The sequence below is a fragment of the Gavialis gangeticus genome, unplaced genomic scaffold (genome assembly GCF_001723915.1).
Source record: "Gavialis gangeticus isolate Ggan-Ray unplaced genomic scaffold, GavGan_comp1, whole genome shotgun sequence".
Classification (NCBI taxonomy): Eukaryota; Metazoa; Chordata; order Crocodylia; family Gavialidae; genus Gavialis; species Gavialis gangeticus.
The window spans coordinates 12917364-12936577 of record NW_017729034.1 but is presented as its reverse complement, the minus strand read 5'-3'; the positions used below and the strand labels follow the sequence as shown (position 1 = coordinate 12936577).

General features: G+C 44.4%; 1 protein-coding gene across 1 annotated transcript in view; it reads left to right on the top strand.

Moving 5' to 3' along the window:
- Positions 1 to 19214, top strand: part of SPAG17 (sperm associated antigen 17) — a 469533-nt gene that overhangs the window by 93395 nt on the left and 356924 nt on the right. Inside the window, exon 5 of the mRNA XM_019526871.1 lies at positions 13536 to 13743. Coding sequence (XP_019382416.1) covers positions 13536 to 13743 — 208 coding nt within the window. The remainder of the gene's footprint in view (positions 1 to 13535; positions 13744 to 19214) is intronic.

Below are 19214 nucleotides of genomic sequence, written 5' to 3'. Positions count from 1 at the left end.
CACACACACTGCAGGTTCAATGAATTCTGATGTAGAATGCAGAAAATTAAAACAAAGTGAACAATTTGTTTTTCAGAGATTAAATAAAAATATTGAAGATGGACTTAATTTAGAGATTGGTTGAGGAGCTAATTATTGTAGAACATATGACTTATAAATAGTGATTTACTTTTGTGTAAATTGAATAGGGTGTAAACCAAAGTATAATATAAAGAAGGTAATAATTTAAGGCCCAGTCATATTTAACAGAAGCTACACACAATCCACAGAAAAGGTTGGGGAAAAACACTTTCTAGCTGGAGTTATTGTAGATCAAGAAAAGAGGAACAGGTAGCTTAGAGAGGGTAGAGAAGAATTTATTTGGCTTTCCTGTTACTGAGATGATTATCAGGTTGTATTATTTGTTTCACTGTTATACATTGAAAGTGGGGTTTTTGGATAGGTCTTACTCTGGTGGGAGAGAGTTAACAGCTGGATTGCACAAGGGCTGGGTATGGCCTAACTAATTGCACTCCACCTCCTTAGCAGATTTATATGGGAAGGGTAACCCAGACAAAGTACATTGGACTGGAACTTGCCAACAGGCATTTGATCAGTTAAAAAAGTCTCTGGTGGGTGAACACATTTGGGTGAGCCCTGAGTTTTATAAGTCCCTAACTGTGTTTATGGATGCATCAACAGCTCGTTTAGAGGTTGTCTTGAATTGAAACAGAAGGATGACAAGGGCGTGTTCCCTCCAGTGGTTTACCTAAGCAAAGGAAACTGCAACTGCCATATTTGGGCTTTAAGGAGACTGTAACCTTCTATATTTTATATGGACTAGTCTCTACTGAGTATTAAGGGACAGAAATCAAAACTGATGGGATGGAGTCTGTTGTTGCAAGAACATGATGTGTATTAACAGTGTAAAGGGAAAGAACAACGAGGTTGCAGATGTTCTGTCAGTAAGGAATGTTTGAGGGACAAACACTCCAGTGTGGCTTTGTTGAGAAACAACCCCTCTTTGTGTTCATGTTGAAGAGGAGATCTGTGATGATTATGTGGTTGTATTGTTTGTTTTGATGTTATATGTTGAAAGGAGGGAGTTTTGGACAGGTTTTGTTCTGATGGGGAAAAGGTTAATGGCTGAATTGCAGAAGGGCTGGTTGTGGCCTGGCACTTGCTCCTCTAGATGGTGCTGAAAGGGCCCCTTTCCCCAGAATTCCAGCTCTTTCTAGAAGCTGGGGCAGGGGAGAGATAAGGGGAAATGAAAGTGCAGTGAGTGTGTGTGCCCCTGTGAGTGTCTGCCAGCCTGCAGCCTGCTAGAGTTCACTGAAGCCTGCTTGTGTGAAGTCCCAGAGTGGAGATGGAGGGAATCCGCCATGTGGGCACTGCAGTTGGAGCAGTGGGGCAGAGGCAACCTGCTGAAGGCTGCAAAGAAGCCAAGACCTCCAGGGATGAGGAGGAATTTGCTGCAGAGACCATGATGATTCCTGCCTTCTACTGTAACCAGCCAGGGCCTGAGAAGTAACCATTGGCCAAATGTAAGAGGGAAGTGTTAGGAATTAGGATGTTTTAAACTTTATCATATGTTCTGTCTTCTGTTATGTGGTAGTGTTTTGTTCCTAATTATTAAAGTTGGGGATTTTTCTCTGGAATGTAGCTGTTGTTTAAGTGGTTATCTCACTTCATGAGCAGTTTGCATCCTCATGGCCTTGGCTGTTTCAGTGTCCGGTTACAGTTACAAAATAATTAATGCCTGTGAATGATCTAAGTGGCAAGAAAATTTCCATGTTTAAAGTTAAGCTCAAGCATCTTAAGTAGTAAATGGATATAGTAATAAAGGAGAATGTTTAAATTTACTGGAATACTATAGGATAGATTGATTTTGTGAGACAGTCATTTCCAATAATGATCATACTATGAGACTGCTCCAGGATGGAAAGTTTGGGGCTTGTTCAAGTTTGATGAAAAGTTCTCTGAAAGATCACATAGGTAATTATATAGGATTGTGATAGAGGGTCTGGAGCTCTGTTCATTATTCACAGATCTCTGCAAACTAATTAAATTCCTTGGAGATTTTACTAAGAAATGACTGAATTTAGCTGCAGCCAGCCAAAGTAGTCTGACAGATTGTCTGTATGGCTGCAGCAGTATATCCTACCACCTGAGGGCCTGAGCAGCCCTGACCAAGCCCTGCACACCCATCAGGGGAACCCTTCAAAATCAGAAAGTTACTACTGAGGGCCTTAGGGCTGAAGAGTGTACACTGGTAGTGAGTTAGGGGCAGGTCAGCCTCATGGGCAGATTTACTGTACTGAATTATGTCTGCAAACTTGGGTGGGTGTGGTGTGCTTAGGTTCTGCAGTGTTGGGACACATCATTGAAGCAGTATAGACAATATTTGAGAAAATTGCCTTTGAAAGGCACCTGTTAATCATGTCCATGGGTTTTCTCTTACTACATGGGCTATTACTTAGAAAAATGAGCCTTTTTACCAACCCTAAAATACCTGTTTTTTTCAGAAAAAACACTTGGGAAAACTGCACGAACTAAATTGCGTGTCTACAGAAGACTAAATTAGGAAAATCTAGTTACCAAGACTGGCATTCTTTTCCCTTCCTGGTCATCTAAGTGTCTAGATTTGTCAGTCTAAATGGCATTATGGTTGTCTGAATGCCAAAAAAACCCACTTAAACACAGGTTGGAATTCTGTTCTTTGGGGTATAGCTCCTTTGCATGGATGGTTGTGTGTTCCCTGGCCCTCTTAGTTGACCTTCGTGAAGTCAGGAGGATTTGTTTTTGGCTTTCTTTCCTTAAAAGAAGTCATGCAGCTGGCATATGCAGCAAGAGCCAAGGCCCGTACAGGTAGCCCTTGTGAATGCATTGCAGCCTTAGATGCCCCAAAAAAGGAATCAGTCAAAACCCACGACTACCAGACATAGACTCTGCAATGGAAAGGGGCTACATGTGCTCTTTTCCCCCACAGCTGAGCAGTAGAGGCACTCACCTACAGAGCTGGAGGGTCCTGGGTTCTAGACCTTCATTTGCCCAGAGCAGGGATTGGCGACCCCAGGCATGCATGCCAGTCAGTGGCATGCAGAGACATTTTCTTCGGCACACCAGGAGGTGTGCAATGAAATTGTTTAAAAAAACGTTTTTTTAAAGTTGCTGCTCTAGGCTTTCCAGAGCAGCCACAGGTCCCAGAGCTGCAGCAAGTATTGGGAGTGGAGTCAGGAGAACACCTGTTCTCCTGCTGTTTGCAGAATGCTGTTTGCATTCTGCTGACCCCACCACCTGTTCCCAGGCTGTACCTTCCAGCCTGGCCCAGACCGTGGAGGGGAGCTGCAAGTGGGCGAGGCCAGGGCTTGGACAGGTGCTGTGGAGGGCCATTGTGCTGAGGCTCCTGGCTGGCTCAGCCCCAAGTGCTGACCTCAGCAGGTGTTCCTGGGGCTGGGGCTCCTGCAGTCAGGCCCTGTAGTCGTGCCCTTGTATGGTGGGTGACTCTGCCCCATTCACGCTGTGCCTGGTACACAGGGAGGCCAAGCCTGGACCTGGGAGCCCCCTGAGCCTGATGTCCCCCCCCAGTCATGTGGCGTCCCTTTGCAGGCAGGGCAGCTGCAAACCATCCCCATTGAGCTGCATGGGCCAGGCTGAGCCCCACCTTGGGTGCTGCCTGTGAGACCCTGCCTACCACAGTCTTAGTCTTCAGAGCCCCAGAGTATCCTCTGCTTCTCACCCAGCCCCGACTCTCTTCTGGCTTCTGCCTTCCCAAGGGCCTGGCTGGGTGGGCCTGCCTGCAACAGCTCCCCATGCACCTGCTTGTCTCCGCACCACCCAGACTTTGCCCCACCCAGACTCTGCCCCGAGCACTCAGTCCTGGAGCTCAGCGCCCCAGTGCTGCCCCCGTCTGGTGGGATGGGGCCTCTCTGCCTGAGTACTGGCCAGGCCCGCCCTCCCGGCTCTGGGCCCAGCCTCCCCCCAATCTGGAACCATCAGGGAGACCTAAGCACTCTGGCACTGGTGGCTGCTGCTGGGGTGTCTCTGCCTCCTCCTGCTGAACACTGCCCTGGACCAGTGGGCCCGAGCCATAGCCAGTAGCAGTGGGAGACATAGGCAGAAAGGGACATACCCTCTTTCTCTTTTCCTCTCTTTTCTCTCCTTTTTTCCTCTCTCCTCTTTTTCTTTTTTTCCCTCTCTCCCCTCTTTTTTGGCTCCTTTTTCTTTTTTTCTTTCTCACCTCTGTTTCACTTTGTTCCTTCTCTTTCCATCTTTCTCTCTCTCTCATCACAACATGCTTAACAAAAAAAATACACAAGAATAAAGGTAATATATGAAGTTTTATTTGTCACCAAGTTTCGAATTTTTAGAAAACCTAGTATTTACTGTAAAAAAAAAAAAAAGAGAGAGAGAGAGAGAAGTATTTATGATTATTAACTATATTAATATTCAGTGTTTCCTGCAATGTACCCCACCCCAGTTTTTTTTTTCTGTCATGCCGTCACTCTGACACCTTCCAAAGTAAACATTGCATTTGTTTCAGCACTCTGCCCAAAAATGCTGCTTACCCATGGCCCAGAGGGTGTTTAAATTTCAGTGTCTCTGACATCCTAGCAAAACATTTTAACTACCGTGCCATAGATAAGCCATTATACAGTCCCTTCTCTAGCACTCCTTTAGAAGCTGAGCACCTGAATATAGTCACTGGAAAAAAATGGATAGAGGGCAGTGCAGAAGAAAGCCTCTGCCTTACTTGGGAGTAAGGGCCCCACCTAAATACCAGGGTTCCCTCCCTTGTAGGCTAGCGGCCACCTCACTGAGCCAAAAATCCCTTGACTTGCTTGCCTTCAACTGGCCCTACCTGGCTCCCTCATGGCTGCGCAGGGTGCCATCTGCAGAAGGAGTGCTGGAGAATGGCCTGCTTAACAGCTGACCTATGGCATCATGGTTAGTCTGCTGTTCTGGGAAACAAGAGAGGCCATTTTTTACATGCTTCCTTGGTGAGGCAGGCTCAGAATTCATGGCATGGGGCTTCCCAGGTAAGTGCCCTAGACACTGAGCAATTTGGAATAAAAGATGGAGGTTTCTCACTCTCATTTTGTTGCTAATGCATATGCTCAGTCCATGCATGTACATAGTTTCCACATGTATAGGTGGATGCAGCTAAGAATAGCATTTCAACCTGTGTTTAAGTGGCATTCTTTTGCATTTAGGCAGCCATATACATGACCAAATATCAGGGTGGATTGATTTAAAATCAAGGTGATTTAAATCATAATTTAAATCACCATGAGAACCCTGATTTAAATAACTGATTTAAATTATTTCCCACTGATACTTCTTCACATATTTCTTAAACAATGGCACAAATCTGATCACTGTAACATGTTAATTTACAACTCAATACGGCATTTTAAAACATCTGTCCTTATAATACCAAATGATGAAATATAATACCAAATAATGAAAACATTCTCATACTAATAATACCAAACAATTAAAATATTTTCCCTGTGCCTGCAGAGGAAGCTATTGCTGTGAAAAGTTGGCTTAGTAACTCAAGGAACTCTGATTCAAGGTGACTAGTTAATGATTTTGACCAGTTCAGGGGAGTGACTTTGTTCAAAACATCATCAGTAAACATGTACTGTTTAAATAGCTCCCCTCCAGCCCTGAAATTTATTATGACTTGCATAACTGAGGAGTGATTTTGAGATGCCCGTGCCATGGCAGCATCGTCTTCTTCAGAAGTTAGACATCTACCTTTATATCTGGGGTTGAGAATGCTCTCAAGAAAATGAGGTGGAGTTAGTGCTTGATCCATTCGTTTCTTTATTGCCCGCAGTTTAACTTTCTGATTAGGTATTTCTTTCTTCAATGTCTCTTGAAGTGACTTCCAAATTTCGACAGCATCAGCAATGCAGCAACAATCTCTCTGACATTTGTTTAAGGCTATGGATAAAGGCTTCAGTATACTGAGCATATCCTCTGCATTCCTCTTTAATCCAATATTATATACTTTGGATGAGATACTTCCACTGTCACAGAAGTGATACTATCACGGTTTTCTTCACAAATTTTTATGAAAATAGGCCAGTTCTTAATAAATTGTTCCAAACAATCAACCACAGAATTCCATTGAACATCTTGAGGGAGAATTAGTTTGGATCCTCCTGTTCTCTTCAGTGAAGCAAAATGGTTGTTATGGAAGTATTTTGCGACTTCAACATTTTCTTCTATTCCTGGAGAAGTACTTAAGTCTTTGGCTAAAAGATGCATTAAATGGGCACTGCAGCCATATGTTATTAACGAGCATCCTTCTGTTTCTTCTTCTAAGTATCATCTCATCTTTGCCACGTTTGCAGCATTGTCTGTGGCAAAACTGTGCACGCAACAGTTGAATTTTTGTTCACAGTTTATTACAGCGTTCACTGCCGCTTCTTGTAAATATTCTGCTGTGTGGGCATTTCCCGATGTATCTATTGTTTCTGAAAGATATGCAACCCCATCTTCTGTTGTCCCGCAGGCGCATATTACTGGATCATTGTGTACGTTGCTCCACCCACCAAAGCTTAAACTGGCAAATTTCCCCTCAGTATTTCTTACATACTGTTCAAGTTCCTTCTCATACACTGTATCTAGCAACCTTCCACCAATGTCTGCTCTACCATGTGGAGCGTAGCCTGGTCATAAGGACTCAACCACGTCAATGGTTAACAATGCGAAAAGGAGAATTTGTGGCATAAATGAACTGAGCAATCTTTTAATTTATGGTGTCTTGTTGATATTTGCTTGTCCTTACTACAAACCCATCCATGGTGGTGGTTTTACTGGATGATTGAAAGCTTTTGCTTGCTACTGATACTTTGTTGTCTGAAATACATTTAGTTGCAGCACTGCTGCTAACAGTACCAATGGATGACTCTGAAGTTGTTGCAGATAGACAGTCAAAGTCTCTTATGCATAAATGGGATCCTGAGACAAAAATAATTTTTGAATAGTCATTCTTCTCAGTTCTTCTCACTCTGTTATTCAGTTAATCATTTATATTTTTTTCATCGAGGATGCAGATCCGATTCCAAATTACCAAAAAAGCTAAGACTTAAAGTGTGCTTAATTTTGGATTAAGACCCATTGAACTTACTGGCACTTCTGTTTTTTGAGACAACAGGTATAGGATGGGGTTTCCTTGGGAAAGCTGGGTTTTGCTGAAGTAAAATAGGGAATAGATTTATGGCATCACTATTATGGTCTGGGGCCACATCATGATGTTACAAAATAAGGGACATGTGTTATGTAATATAAAATAAGAAAATGACACCCAGTGGCAAATGACAACTCTAGATTTCTCTTGCTGCAGCTTTCTGTACCATGGCCTTGGGTGATAGATTCTAAACCTAGTTAACTAATTAAACAGGTCATAAGGATTAGCTTTTTTCTAGCAACATCCAACATAGCAAATAGCTTGGGAATTTACTTGTTAAATCACACTTATACTAAAAGACATAGAGAGGGTCTTGAAGAATGATGCACTGCAAAGTGAATTATTTAATTTACTAACCAGTTGATCCACATTGTTTTTCAGACATATCCACATCATTTTCTCCCAATAAGCAGTTTTCATTATGATGTTTCATTCTTGCAACTAGGCCCTGCATCTCATTCTTCCACTGATTACACTTGACACATTTTTCCTTTTTTTTACCCAGGGAAGGAATTTCTTCAAAATATTCCTAGATAGGGTCTCTCTTACACCCAGAAACCCTGACAGTTTTTTGTGGCAAAAGTGTGAGGGAATATAGGAAGCTGTGTGTGTACTACCGAATAATGCAGTCCCTTTTTCTTTCCAGTCCACTCCACTGTTCCTTTCTACTCTGCCTCCATCCTTTCCTATATTGTCTCTCTGTCTTTAAGACAGTGTCTTAACTAACTCCTCTGCCTTGCTTGGCCCAGCTCCACCACCACCTACGCACAGAACAACAATCCTATCCAGCTTGTGTCTTTCTTTGCCTGTGTGACTTTAGTCCGCTGAGAAACAGAAACTGAAATCCCAGACATTTTAAGAAGCAAGAACTGGTAGTTAGGCTGGACAGGCAGACTAGAGCCATTTTCATGAGAGATGAAAAACTGAAATGACTGCCCATGTTTGACTGAGAGGTAACTCAATGTGTGTGTGTGACAGAGGCATTAATTCATTTTTATGAGACTGTAAGTGTAGGTTTGGCATGTTTGTGATGAGATTTAACTGTAACTGTTATTTTTTAAATGAGAGAGAAATTTAGTATTTTACTGATGATTAAAAAAATCCGATTTAAATAAAAAAAATCCAGTTTAAATTTTTTAAACCTGATTTTTAATTTTTTTTTAAAAATCATTGATTTTTATCCACCCTGACATATATGAACATTCAGGCAATGAGGAAAAGAAAAGATTACCACCCCAAGTGATACAGACAAGCTGACCAAAATGGTCAGGGAGAGAGCACTGCTTTCAAGAGGTGTCATTATTCATCCTTTTCCTCCTCTGTAAATAAGCTGAAAATTCTTTATTTCATTAACTTTATGATAATTGTAAATCTATATACTAATGTCTGTCACAGATTCTCCAGGGAAGCACTTATATAGTGTCTTGAAGTACCCCCAGAAGCCAGTCCAGGCATAGCTTCTAGAAAGGGTAAACCCCTGGTTTCTGGGACTCCAAGACCAGGCTCTTTGGTCTCTAGCCCCCCAGTTATCTTTGGTCCTCCCTCAGCTTGTTATCTCCTGGTTCCGTTCCTTAAGATGGACTTTACCTCTTCAGTGGGATGGAGTGTACCCAAAATCACATGTAACAAAGCAGTCAGCTCTTTGCAAAACCAACCCTTATTGGTCCACACCAATGCAACAGCTAGAATCTTTCTGTTGCAAAACGCAAGCAATCTCTGTCAGGTACACAACAGAAAATATGACATAGAAAAAGAGAAACGGCAATAACAAAAGGAAAGGCCTATAACCCTGGCAGTTTGGACAGATGTAGCATTTGTGGTGGGGCAAATTGTCATGGTGTTGATCCATATTTTTAAAAAGTTGCAGTACCAAGACAGACAGATGTGCCACCTCTAAGTGTTACTCCAAGCAGCAGCAGGCAGCCACCATGTTATACACATACCAGCGTGTCTCACAGTGGCCCCATCTCTAGAGGTTCATGGGGATTTCCTTGTGAAAAGGAAAGCATCTATTATCTGCTTGGCTGGGAATCCTACCCCCACTACTGTATCAAAAGTAACCAGTCAACATCTCCAGACCACTTCCACTGCTACCGCTGAGATAACTGAGAATAGACATGTAATGGATTCTTGCATTGTGGACTGTGGTTGCCCAGCATTGGGAGCTCATGACCCAGCTGTTGCAATCAAGGCAACTCCTGTGGTCTATCAAAGCCAATTTGACTATAAGCACCTGCAGTCTGTGTCAGGTGGGGTTTATGTCAGCCTAATGGGAGAGTACATGTTTGAAGACCCAGAGAGGCACATCCTTAACTATCTCCAGGTCTTCCTCTCTGCCTGTGCTTCTGGCTCTGAAGAGGTGGAAGCTGTACAGCAAAACAAGTTATCCAGGTCATTGTAGAAACAACTCTGAACTTGAGCAGTACTTCTTGTCCAAAGAAATGAGGAGCAACTGGTAAGGCTGCATCATCTGGGATGATGAACAGTGATAGATGGACTTCCATATGTTCTGGGTGACCTTCATGGAGATCTGCACCAAGCTGGCTCCTGTTCTTGAGCAGCAAGCCTGCAGGATGAGAGTATCTCTGGCCAGGAAGAAGACCATCAGCAGTGCCACCATCGCTTGCTGCCCCTCACATCCTCCAATCACATCCGCCAACCAGTTCAGTGCTGGTAAGTGCACCATGGGACTGGCAGTGTGAGATGTGTGCCGGGCAGTCAGATAGGTGCTGGCTCCATGTTTCATCTGCCTTACTGACCTGTGGGAGGTTGTAGCTGGTTTTGCCTGCATAGAGGTCCCAAACTGCACTGGGACCATCAATGGCACACACATAGCCATTCCTTTCCCCTGTGTATCATGCCTGGGAGTTCATCATCTGCAAGCTCTTTTCTTGTTTGTGCTGGATAGCATTGTGGACCACCTCAGATGTTTTACACATGTCAGTCCCAGCTGGTTGAGCAAGGTCCACAGCACCAGGGTATTCAGGAACTGGTGCAGTGACTTTGGATGTTAATTACCATGGGTTGAAGGCCTTCCATCCCTTGGCGGGCTTCTCACTTCTCCTTGCCTGGAACCATCTGCATTAGAATCAACAAGTATCTTGGGACAGGGGTAGAAGAGGCAAGCTCATGTCCCCACCTGCTATAGTCCTCGGCAAAGTGCTCACTGGAGCATTGGGGCTTGAGAAGGGATTGTTGGTGGGAGTTTGGGCTCATAGGTTGCATGTGCAGCAGGTTCTGAGGTGGTGCTGATGTGTCTCTTCTTGCAGGTGAGGATCACTGGTTGTTGACCATTATGACTTGCCACAGGTCCTGCTGCATGCCCCTGGGATTAGGTAGCTGATGTAGGTGCTGACTGTACTGAGCTTTGCGTAAAGAATCTTTGGTGATGTTCTGGAACAAAGGGAAAGTGCCTTTTTCCTAGTATACTTTCAGCTCACTTTGTCACTGTTCATGGGCCATGTCCATCCATAATTTGTTGTAGTGCAAAAACTTTTGTCTCATGACTAAAACATTACAAATGCAATGACTATTCATGCCCTGGTGATATTAAAGACAGAGCACTTCGTTTAAAATCAGATAAGTTTAGGACTTAAATCTAGGAAGCAATCCATATGTAACAAATAAAACTGTTTTTTTTTAAATATTATGGAACTGATGATTATATAACTGATTGTGTGTGTTCATTAGCTTAAGTGTCCAAAAAAACTAAAACAAAACCTTGAAATGTCTATAAATGGAATAAATGTGTAACGGGATGCTGAGAATTCATTGGAATCCATCAATCCAAGAAAAAGAAAGTTTAAGATGCTGTTGGAGATACTCCTGAATGGCTCTAAAGGAGTTTAGAACCAGACAGATCCTACAGAACAAAGGGTGAACAGAGTCTCTGCTTTGGTTTCTAATTTGAACTAAAACAACCATTTCCACGACCAGAATAACTGCTTTTCCAGCTGGATGTGGTAAAACAGCTGAGTGTACTAAGTCAACCTGCACCATTTCCAAAGAGTGCTGGCTGAGAACTATGTATACAATGCTGGGCTCTAAACTAGTTGTTATGCATCAGAAAAGAGACCTTGGAAACATTATAGGCAGTTCTCTAAAGAAGTTAGCTGAATGTGCTGTAGTGACCAAAAAAGCCAATAACATTTCAGACATCATTAAGAAGGGAATTGAAAACGTACTGGAAAATATCATGCCACTATAGAAATCCATGATTCACCCACATCTTGAATATTGTGTGCAGTTTTGTCTCAGCATTTCAAGAAGGATATAGTAGAATTAGAAAAGGTACAGAGAAAGGCAATCAAGATGATCAAGGTTATGGAACAGCTGTCATACCAAAAGAGATATAAAAATGTTTCAGGGGTGTAGCTTGTAGCCGTGTTGGTCTAAGTACATAGGCAGACAAGGTTCTTTGGGTGAATCTGATATCTTTTATTAGACCAACTTAAATAGTTGGAAAACAATTTTTAAGCAAGCTTTTGGGTTCAAAAACCCTTCATCAGGCTAAGGAAGTTTCAGCAGTTGGTATGTGTTCTTCCTGGATAGAATGAAAATCCAAAGAAGATATCAGATTCACCCAAAGAACCTTGTCTGCCTATAAAAAAGTTAGGACTTTTCAGTTTGGAGAAGAGAAGGCTGAGAGGTAATATTATAGAGGTCTACAAAATCAAAGGTGTGGGCAAAGTCAATAGGAACTGTTTTTCACCAGGTCCCAGAACACTGGAATTATGGGGTGCCCACTGAAATTTGCAGAAGACAGGTTTACAACTAAAAAGAGAAAGTGTTTTTTTTAATGGAGTGCATAGTTAACTTGTGGGAATCATTGCCACAGGCAGTTGTAGAAGCAGATATTATAGCCAGTTCAAAAATGAACTAGACAAATTAATTAATAACTATTAAACAGAAAGGTCAGGGATGTATCTCTAAGCCAATGATGACAGACAAACGGCAGTGGTGGCAATGCAGGGGCAACGGTCCCCTTCGAGCCCTGGTGCTGCCTGATGCAGTCCATGGCAGTGCCGGCCCCTGCTTGCTGCCCACTCCAGGAAAGAGACTCATGCTCCACGGATACCAGGACGGGGCTGCAGCCTCCGTCAGGGCCTTGCCCCCTTGTTGCTCCAGTGGCAGGGTCACAGGCCTGGCCAGAGGCTGGCTGGCAGGGCCCCTTGGGCACGGGGGCACGGAGGTGGGTTATTCCTCTCTCCCTCCAGTGTCTGGTGGAGGGGGCTTATCCCGCCGCTTGCCCCACGCACAGAGCAAGTGGTCATGGTGGGCAGACCCTGCTGCAGTCCCCTAGGGGCAGTGGGAGCTGAGGGAGGAATAACCCTCTCCCTGTCCCTCTGCCTCAGAGTCTATGCTGCCTGGTGCTTCGCTGTGCCTCTGGTCCTGCTGCTGTAGCAGTGAGGGGTGAACACAAGGTGAACCCCGGCCTGGGTCTGTGCTGGTGGGACAGGGAGGGGAGAATTCAACCCCCTCCCTGGCCAGTTCAACCCCCTCCCTGGCCAGTTCAGTTTGAGCTACTGCTGGGGCTGGCCACACCCCCAACACTGGAGCAGCCAGCAAAGACATGCAGGTCTGCGCTGGTGGGACAGGAAGGGGAAATGGGGTGGGCAGGGAGGAGAATAAACCTCTTCCTTGCCCCCTTCCTGGGGCCAGTGACTGGCCAGGCCCCCACCCCTGTCTCCTGTTCCAGCTAGGGAGCAGAGGGGCAGGGCCAGCCCCGCTCTGCTGGAGCAGAGAGCATGCTGGGATGCTGGGGGACTCCAGTTTAACTTAAACCAGGAAGGGGCCTGGGACAGACATTGCATAAACTGGTTTGAGCTCAATCAGTTAAGTCTGATACTACATTTAACCAGGTTTATCTCAAACTGGTTTTGGCCATTTTGAAACTGGCATATGTGCACTGAACTTATGTTTTGTTATAGGTTGAAACCAGTTTCTGATCACTTAAACTGGTTTATGTGGAATGTCTGTCCATAGCCCAGGTCATGGAAAATTGTACTGCTGCTGTAAGTACTCTAACTGCTGCTTAGCTAAAATATCAGAGGCTTCATCATTTCTGAAGAAATTTCACTTACTTAAAAAACATACTGTTAGCTTCGTCTGTATAGTACTCCATTATTTTAACACAATGTCTTGTAATTGTTACTTTATAGGCAAATAATAAACTGAAGGGTATGTTTATGGAGGATAAAAGGAAGCACGAAAGACAATTGCAAAACAAAATGCTGAAGGGCAAGAAGGAAAAACATTAAAATAAGTGTACTCAAAAACTAAAACTTTAGTCAGCCATTTGTTCTGCACATGTTTAGGTTAAGATGCAAGTTTATTTCCTTCATCTCGACAGGCAGCAGAAGAGCGAGAAAAAGAGAAGGAAAAGGATAAAGGGAAAGTTAAACCTCCTGGCAAGAAGGACAAGTCTCCCAGTGCCAAGTCTGCTGGAAAAGGAGGAAAGGGAAAAAAACTTGAAACAGCACCAGCATCAGCAAGCATTATTAAAAAGGACACAAAGTTAAGACGGAGGGGAGAAGATGATGAGGACGAAAAATACATTGGTATGTAAGAAATGCAGGTATATTGCTGAACAAGTCACCCACAAAACACATATGCATTAGGAAATGTCATTGTTAATTCAGGGCTTTATTTGTAAAGACAGTTAGTCAAGACAGAAGATGCATTAGGATTACTATACTGTACATGAAAAGGGCTTTATACTTCAGACTTGAAATTACACAAATAGGATACATTTTAGAGTCCAAAAAACAGAATCCTAAAGATTCATATAAAGTATGACAAAATTAAAATATAGTACAGATAAAAACAATATAAAACTAGAAAACAAATCCCTTTTACCCTTTCATGTAGATTTCAAAGGAGCTTGTTACATTTATCACTATATTCAAGGGGCAACTTCTCTTTGTGTTATAAAACATCACAAAGCTCTGCATCATTACTTGGGAATGAAGCCAGATTCTGCACAAAGAGCCATATGTTTTCATTTGTTGTAAAAAATGTGTGGAAAGCACCAAGATCTGAAGAAATCTATTTAAAAAATGAGCCGCACAAGTTAATGAATAATGTACTAGCCAGTTCTGAGAAAAATCTTATTTCTAACACGTAGTGGACATGACTATAAACCTCCACTGAAGCCAAAAATATTGGAGAAGATGAATAGCTCTTTATCACTGACTGGCAGTGTACTTAGCATGGGAATATGGCATGAAAATTTAAGCCCTCTCCTCTTGGTTCTAGAGGAGACGCTGTTAAATGCCTCACACTCTTGTAGTTATTCAATTAATTTTAGTTAAAGCATCCCCACAGCCATTTTGAAATGCAGAGGGGCTTAATACAGATGATGCTGCAGCAGTGCTAGAGTGTTCTAACTAGAACACATCAGACACGTGTATAGACAGCCCAAGTTGCCAAATTCAGGAGAAAAACAAGAAGCAGAGTCCAAGTCAGGGTTTTGGAGTATGCTGGCCAGAGTATGCTGGGTTTTGGAGTCGGGTACCAAGTTACCCAAGCTGAACAGAGTTCCCAAAAAGCCGGAGTCCAGAAGCAGAGCCAAGCATGGTCAGAAACCAGAAAACCTAAAGCACAAGCTCCAGAGGTTTACCACAGCAGACCTTCAGGGAGAACTGTTGGCTGGTCTGTGGTTGACTGCCACAAGTGGACTTGAATGGGGAGACTGCTCTCAGCAGCCAATCAGGAGACCTTAAGAGTGGCCAGCTGGTGCATCAGCCAGGGTGGAGCTGCTGGATAGAACCTCTGGCAGGTTTGGCCAACTGACTAATTCATCTGGGCTCGGCTGGGCTGGGCTGCCAGTTAGGGTCCCTGACAGATGCAACCCTCTCTACAGGTATCATCTAGAAGTAATAGCATGTGTTGATATACATGAAGAAAGTATCCAAATTAATGTCCTCAAGGAACCAGAATTAAGGTTATGGATAAAAGCTTAGATTTTTCATTTCTTCTTGAAGTGCTCCTGCACACACATCTGTCAAGTGTAGGCATGTGCTGACCAAGTCAAAGACTTGTGATAGTTGTTTCTGCAGGAGGTCCCTACCTGTCCTTGGGCCTCCAGTCAAGGGCATAGAGTAGACAGAGCCTCCCACCCTTCCTCAGTGCCTTCTCGCACTTTGAAGCATCTCATGCTACCTTGACCTACTGGTCTTTTTTCATTTGTCATTAGCATATATATTGGTTTGCCTTTGTAGGAGCTGAAGAGCTGAAAAGGCCTAGTACTTTACAGTAAGGTCCGTGTGATGAGTAATGATGCCTCTTGAGGTGTGACCTGTAAGATTTTTAGCTGGTAGAGTACCACATTTATTTGCATACCACATGCACCCTTTTACGAAAACCCAGCCTTCCTAAACTAGGATATGTGTCTTAAGCAGAGAGGCTGATTTTCTTCACTGGAATAGAAGCATAGAGATGTTGTGCTAAAATGGCTGTCAAAACAACTTCTGTTTCTCCCAGGGCTAGCAAGCAGCAGGGGCAGAGTCCAGTTTAAGCCCTTTCACAAATAGCTATGAAAGGCTAACACTAACTTTTGCCTGAAACAGCTGGCTGATGGCAAGTGAGCTGCTTCATTCACTCTTCCATAACTCTATAAAAATCTTTTTACTTTTGACCTTCCAAAAACAGGTCTTATTTAGGGTGTTATTTGGGGATTTGTGTGTAGTAGTTTTGTTAGGGTTGACCGTGTAGTTTTGCTAGTAAGTTAGACAATGGATTTGTATAGGATGGTTTGGATAGGGGTGATCCTGCCTCAGGAAGTAGCTGGCCTCGGTGCAGCTCCACTTTAGCTAAAAGCTGTGCTCACACCACAGCCTGGGGCTGGGAGAAGCAGCAGTGATGTGGGCACAGCTTCCAATGATATGACTCTGGCAGGGGCACAAGGAATGCTCCCCCTACTGTAGACCTGACATTCAAGCTACTTAAACCTTCCAGTATACAGTAAAATACAGTAAGCCATCCCAGGAAGCACGTATGCAATTATACCCTGTTGGAAGAAGATTTGGTCCTGTAACAGGGGGCTTCCTTGGGGCCAGTCTACCAATGGTCTGCCCACTTGTTTATGGGCCAACTGCCCGCCTTCTCGTCTGCCATGCCTTGATGATATATAATTATGATATTAATTAGGTGGGAGGCTGCCCATTTCTTGCCCCGATCTGCGGCTCCATTCCTCCCCTACATCGCAGCCCAAGCCTCGCAGATGGCATTCACAGTTGTTAATGTCACTGGCCCCGCACTGGGCCCCAGAATCCTCCAATCCAGACCCTCAACTAGATTCCTTCCAATCAAGCGGCCTACTCCGTCCTCATTTTGGGCTGCCTGGCTCCCTGAACTCTTTACCCTGTCAGGCGTGGTCTTCCCAGGACCTTTGGCCACACAGGCCCTGGCCTCACCTCCAAGGCCAGTCAGAAAACCTGGGCCCTTAGCTCTGGACATCCCTCACAATGGAGCCCTGGCCCTTTTGACCATTTTGGTCCTAGCCCCAGCATTGACTAGTCCAGGGTATTTTAAGTCAGGTTTCTGAGTCTATAGCCCACTCTGTAACCTGGGTCCACTGTCTTGACCCTACCATGGGGTAACCCACCCGGTTGTGGGAGCTGGGGTTATTAAGGCACCCCAACCAGCCTTTCACTGAGGTGGTCATTGGCCTGGTATTTCCTGGGGTCTCCCGCACCGCTGAGAGCTCCACCAGGCCACTCACTCCCAGTAGGGTGCAGTTTTAGGTCATGCCCAGGACCAGCAGCCTCCAAACCATCCCCTACATCTCCTACCCTTATCTCCAGGATGTTGCATTCATCCTTGAAGCCAGGCAATGTTACTACCTGCTCTGCCGGCAGCAAACTGCTCTGATTGTATAGGTGGCCAGAGATCTAAAATGGTTGCCACAGTCAAGCACCTGCTGGTTGCTTGGCTAAGCCCTTAAAGTGGCAGGCACCAACAGTGCCACTGTGCAGTGACTACTTGTGCAGTGTCACTGTGCAGTGATTACTTGCAGCATCTGCAAGTAGTCACTGTGCAGTGACTACTGCAGTTAATTTAGTACCTAATTTACTGCACAGTAAATGCCACACACACGTAGACTGTGATGCTTTACTGCACAGTAGATCAGTCTGCTACACAGTAAAGTGTCTCATGTAGACATGTCCACTGAATGTGTGATCTAACAAAACTGCCAGATTTTTTTCCATAGTGCAGCCATCCAGCCATGTGTTGCCCATTTTATATTTTTATTTTTGATTATTTTTCTGGAGGTGTAACATCTTGCATTTCTCAGCATTGAATTTTATCCTGTTACCTCCAGCCCAGCTTTCCACTTTGTCAAGACCCCGTTGAATTGCTTTTTAATCCTTCAACATGTTTTCAGTCTTTCCCAGTTTCATGTTGGCTGCAAACTTACTCAAGAAGCTTTCTGCGCCAAATCATTAAACACGTTGAACAGCACTGGGACCATATCAGACTCCTATGGGATTCTACCCGAAACCTCCTGCTATTCTGACATGGGTCCATTTATACTTACCCTTGTTTGCAGCTATTGAGCAAGTTGTCTGTTGACCTTATAATAATTTTATCTAGCCCATTTTCTCCAGTTTCTTAATGATAAAGTCACATGAGACCTTTTCAAAAGCCTTGTTGAAGTCCAGATACCCAAGTAGTTACTTGTAACAGGGTCCAATCTTCCTGTCATTTTAAGAGGGGAGAGCAGCTGGCTACTGCAGCAAGCAACTGCATTTGTTGCAGCAACGGAGGGCAGATTCAAATGCAAGATAGGGCTGGGGCCCAGGAGCCAAGGTCCAGAGCAGTGGACCTGGGCTCATGGGTGCAGCCAGAATAAATGGGAAGGCTGAGGCTTGGATAAAGATTTGGGGCCTGAGGGCCAAAAGCTGTGTTGGGGTTAAACATTGAGTAATGAACATTGAGTAACATCTGTAAGGCATGGGCATGGCTGCAGAGAAGGGAGGCCATGAATTCAGCCCATAAGTCAACTGGTGCCCTGAAGCACTGGTAGGGCCAGGAGGTCCATAAATTAGTGCTTGAGTGACAAGACTGGTGACCAACTGGGTACAAGAAGTATCAGCCAGCTAAAGCAAATGGGCTCACTCTGTGACCCTGGGGTAGCCTCCCCTAATACAGTAACAATTCCAACAAGGCATGGCAAGTGAGGAAAAGGAAGGGTACCCTGAGGAGCCAGAGTGGGGACAGTTGTCATGTGGCCACCAGGGTGTGTTATAGCTGCCCCCATGGCATGGTCCTGCTACCTTACTCTGTCAAAGGAAGAGATCAGGTTTGTTTGGTATGACTTGTTCTCCTTAGTAAATTCATGCTTGGTGCTTGTGAGAAGCTGTTCCTTTTCCAGATGCTTGCAAATGAACTTGCTTAGGATATGTTCCAGTAACTTCCAGGGTATTGAGGTGAGGCTAACTGGTCTGTAATTCCCTGGGTCTTCCTTTTTGTTTGTTTTTTTTTAAAGAGAGGCATGACACTGGCCCTTTTTCAGGTGTCTGATATCTCGCCCATCTGCCACAACTTCATAAATATCATTGCCAAGGGCTCCAAGATACCTTCTGCCAGTTCCTTCAGTATCCTGGGGTGAAGTTCCTCAGGTCCTACCAATTTGAATTCATTCAGATCCATCAAAAGCTCTCTGAGAGCATATCCAGATGTGCGTGAATGTTTGGTTCCCCAGGGACAAGTAGCAGCAGCGCCCCTTGTGCCACCACTACTAGTTCCAGGGAATGCCTGCACCATGCATGCTTTGGTATACGGCAGGTTGCCCTGAGTGGGGTAGGGAAGGCTGGGACCAGCACTGGACCCACCCTGGCAGCGTTACCTGGGGTCCTGGGGGCCTCTCAGGACTGCAGTCATGGTGATTCTGCTGCACAGAGCCTGGCCAGCACCGGAGCGTGGCTCCAGGCAGCCCAGCTCCGTTTTTCAGCAGCGCACATTGCCTGACCATGCGTTGCACTTGGGGGGGGGGGGGTTCCATGGGGTTTTTTTTTTTTTGTTTTTT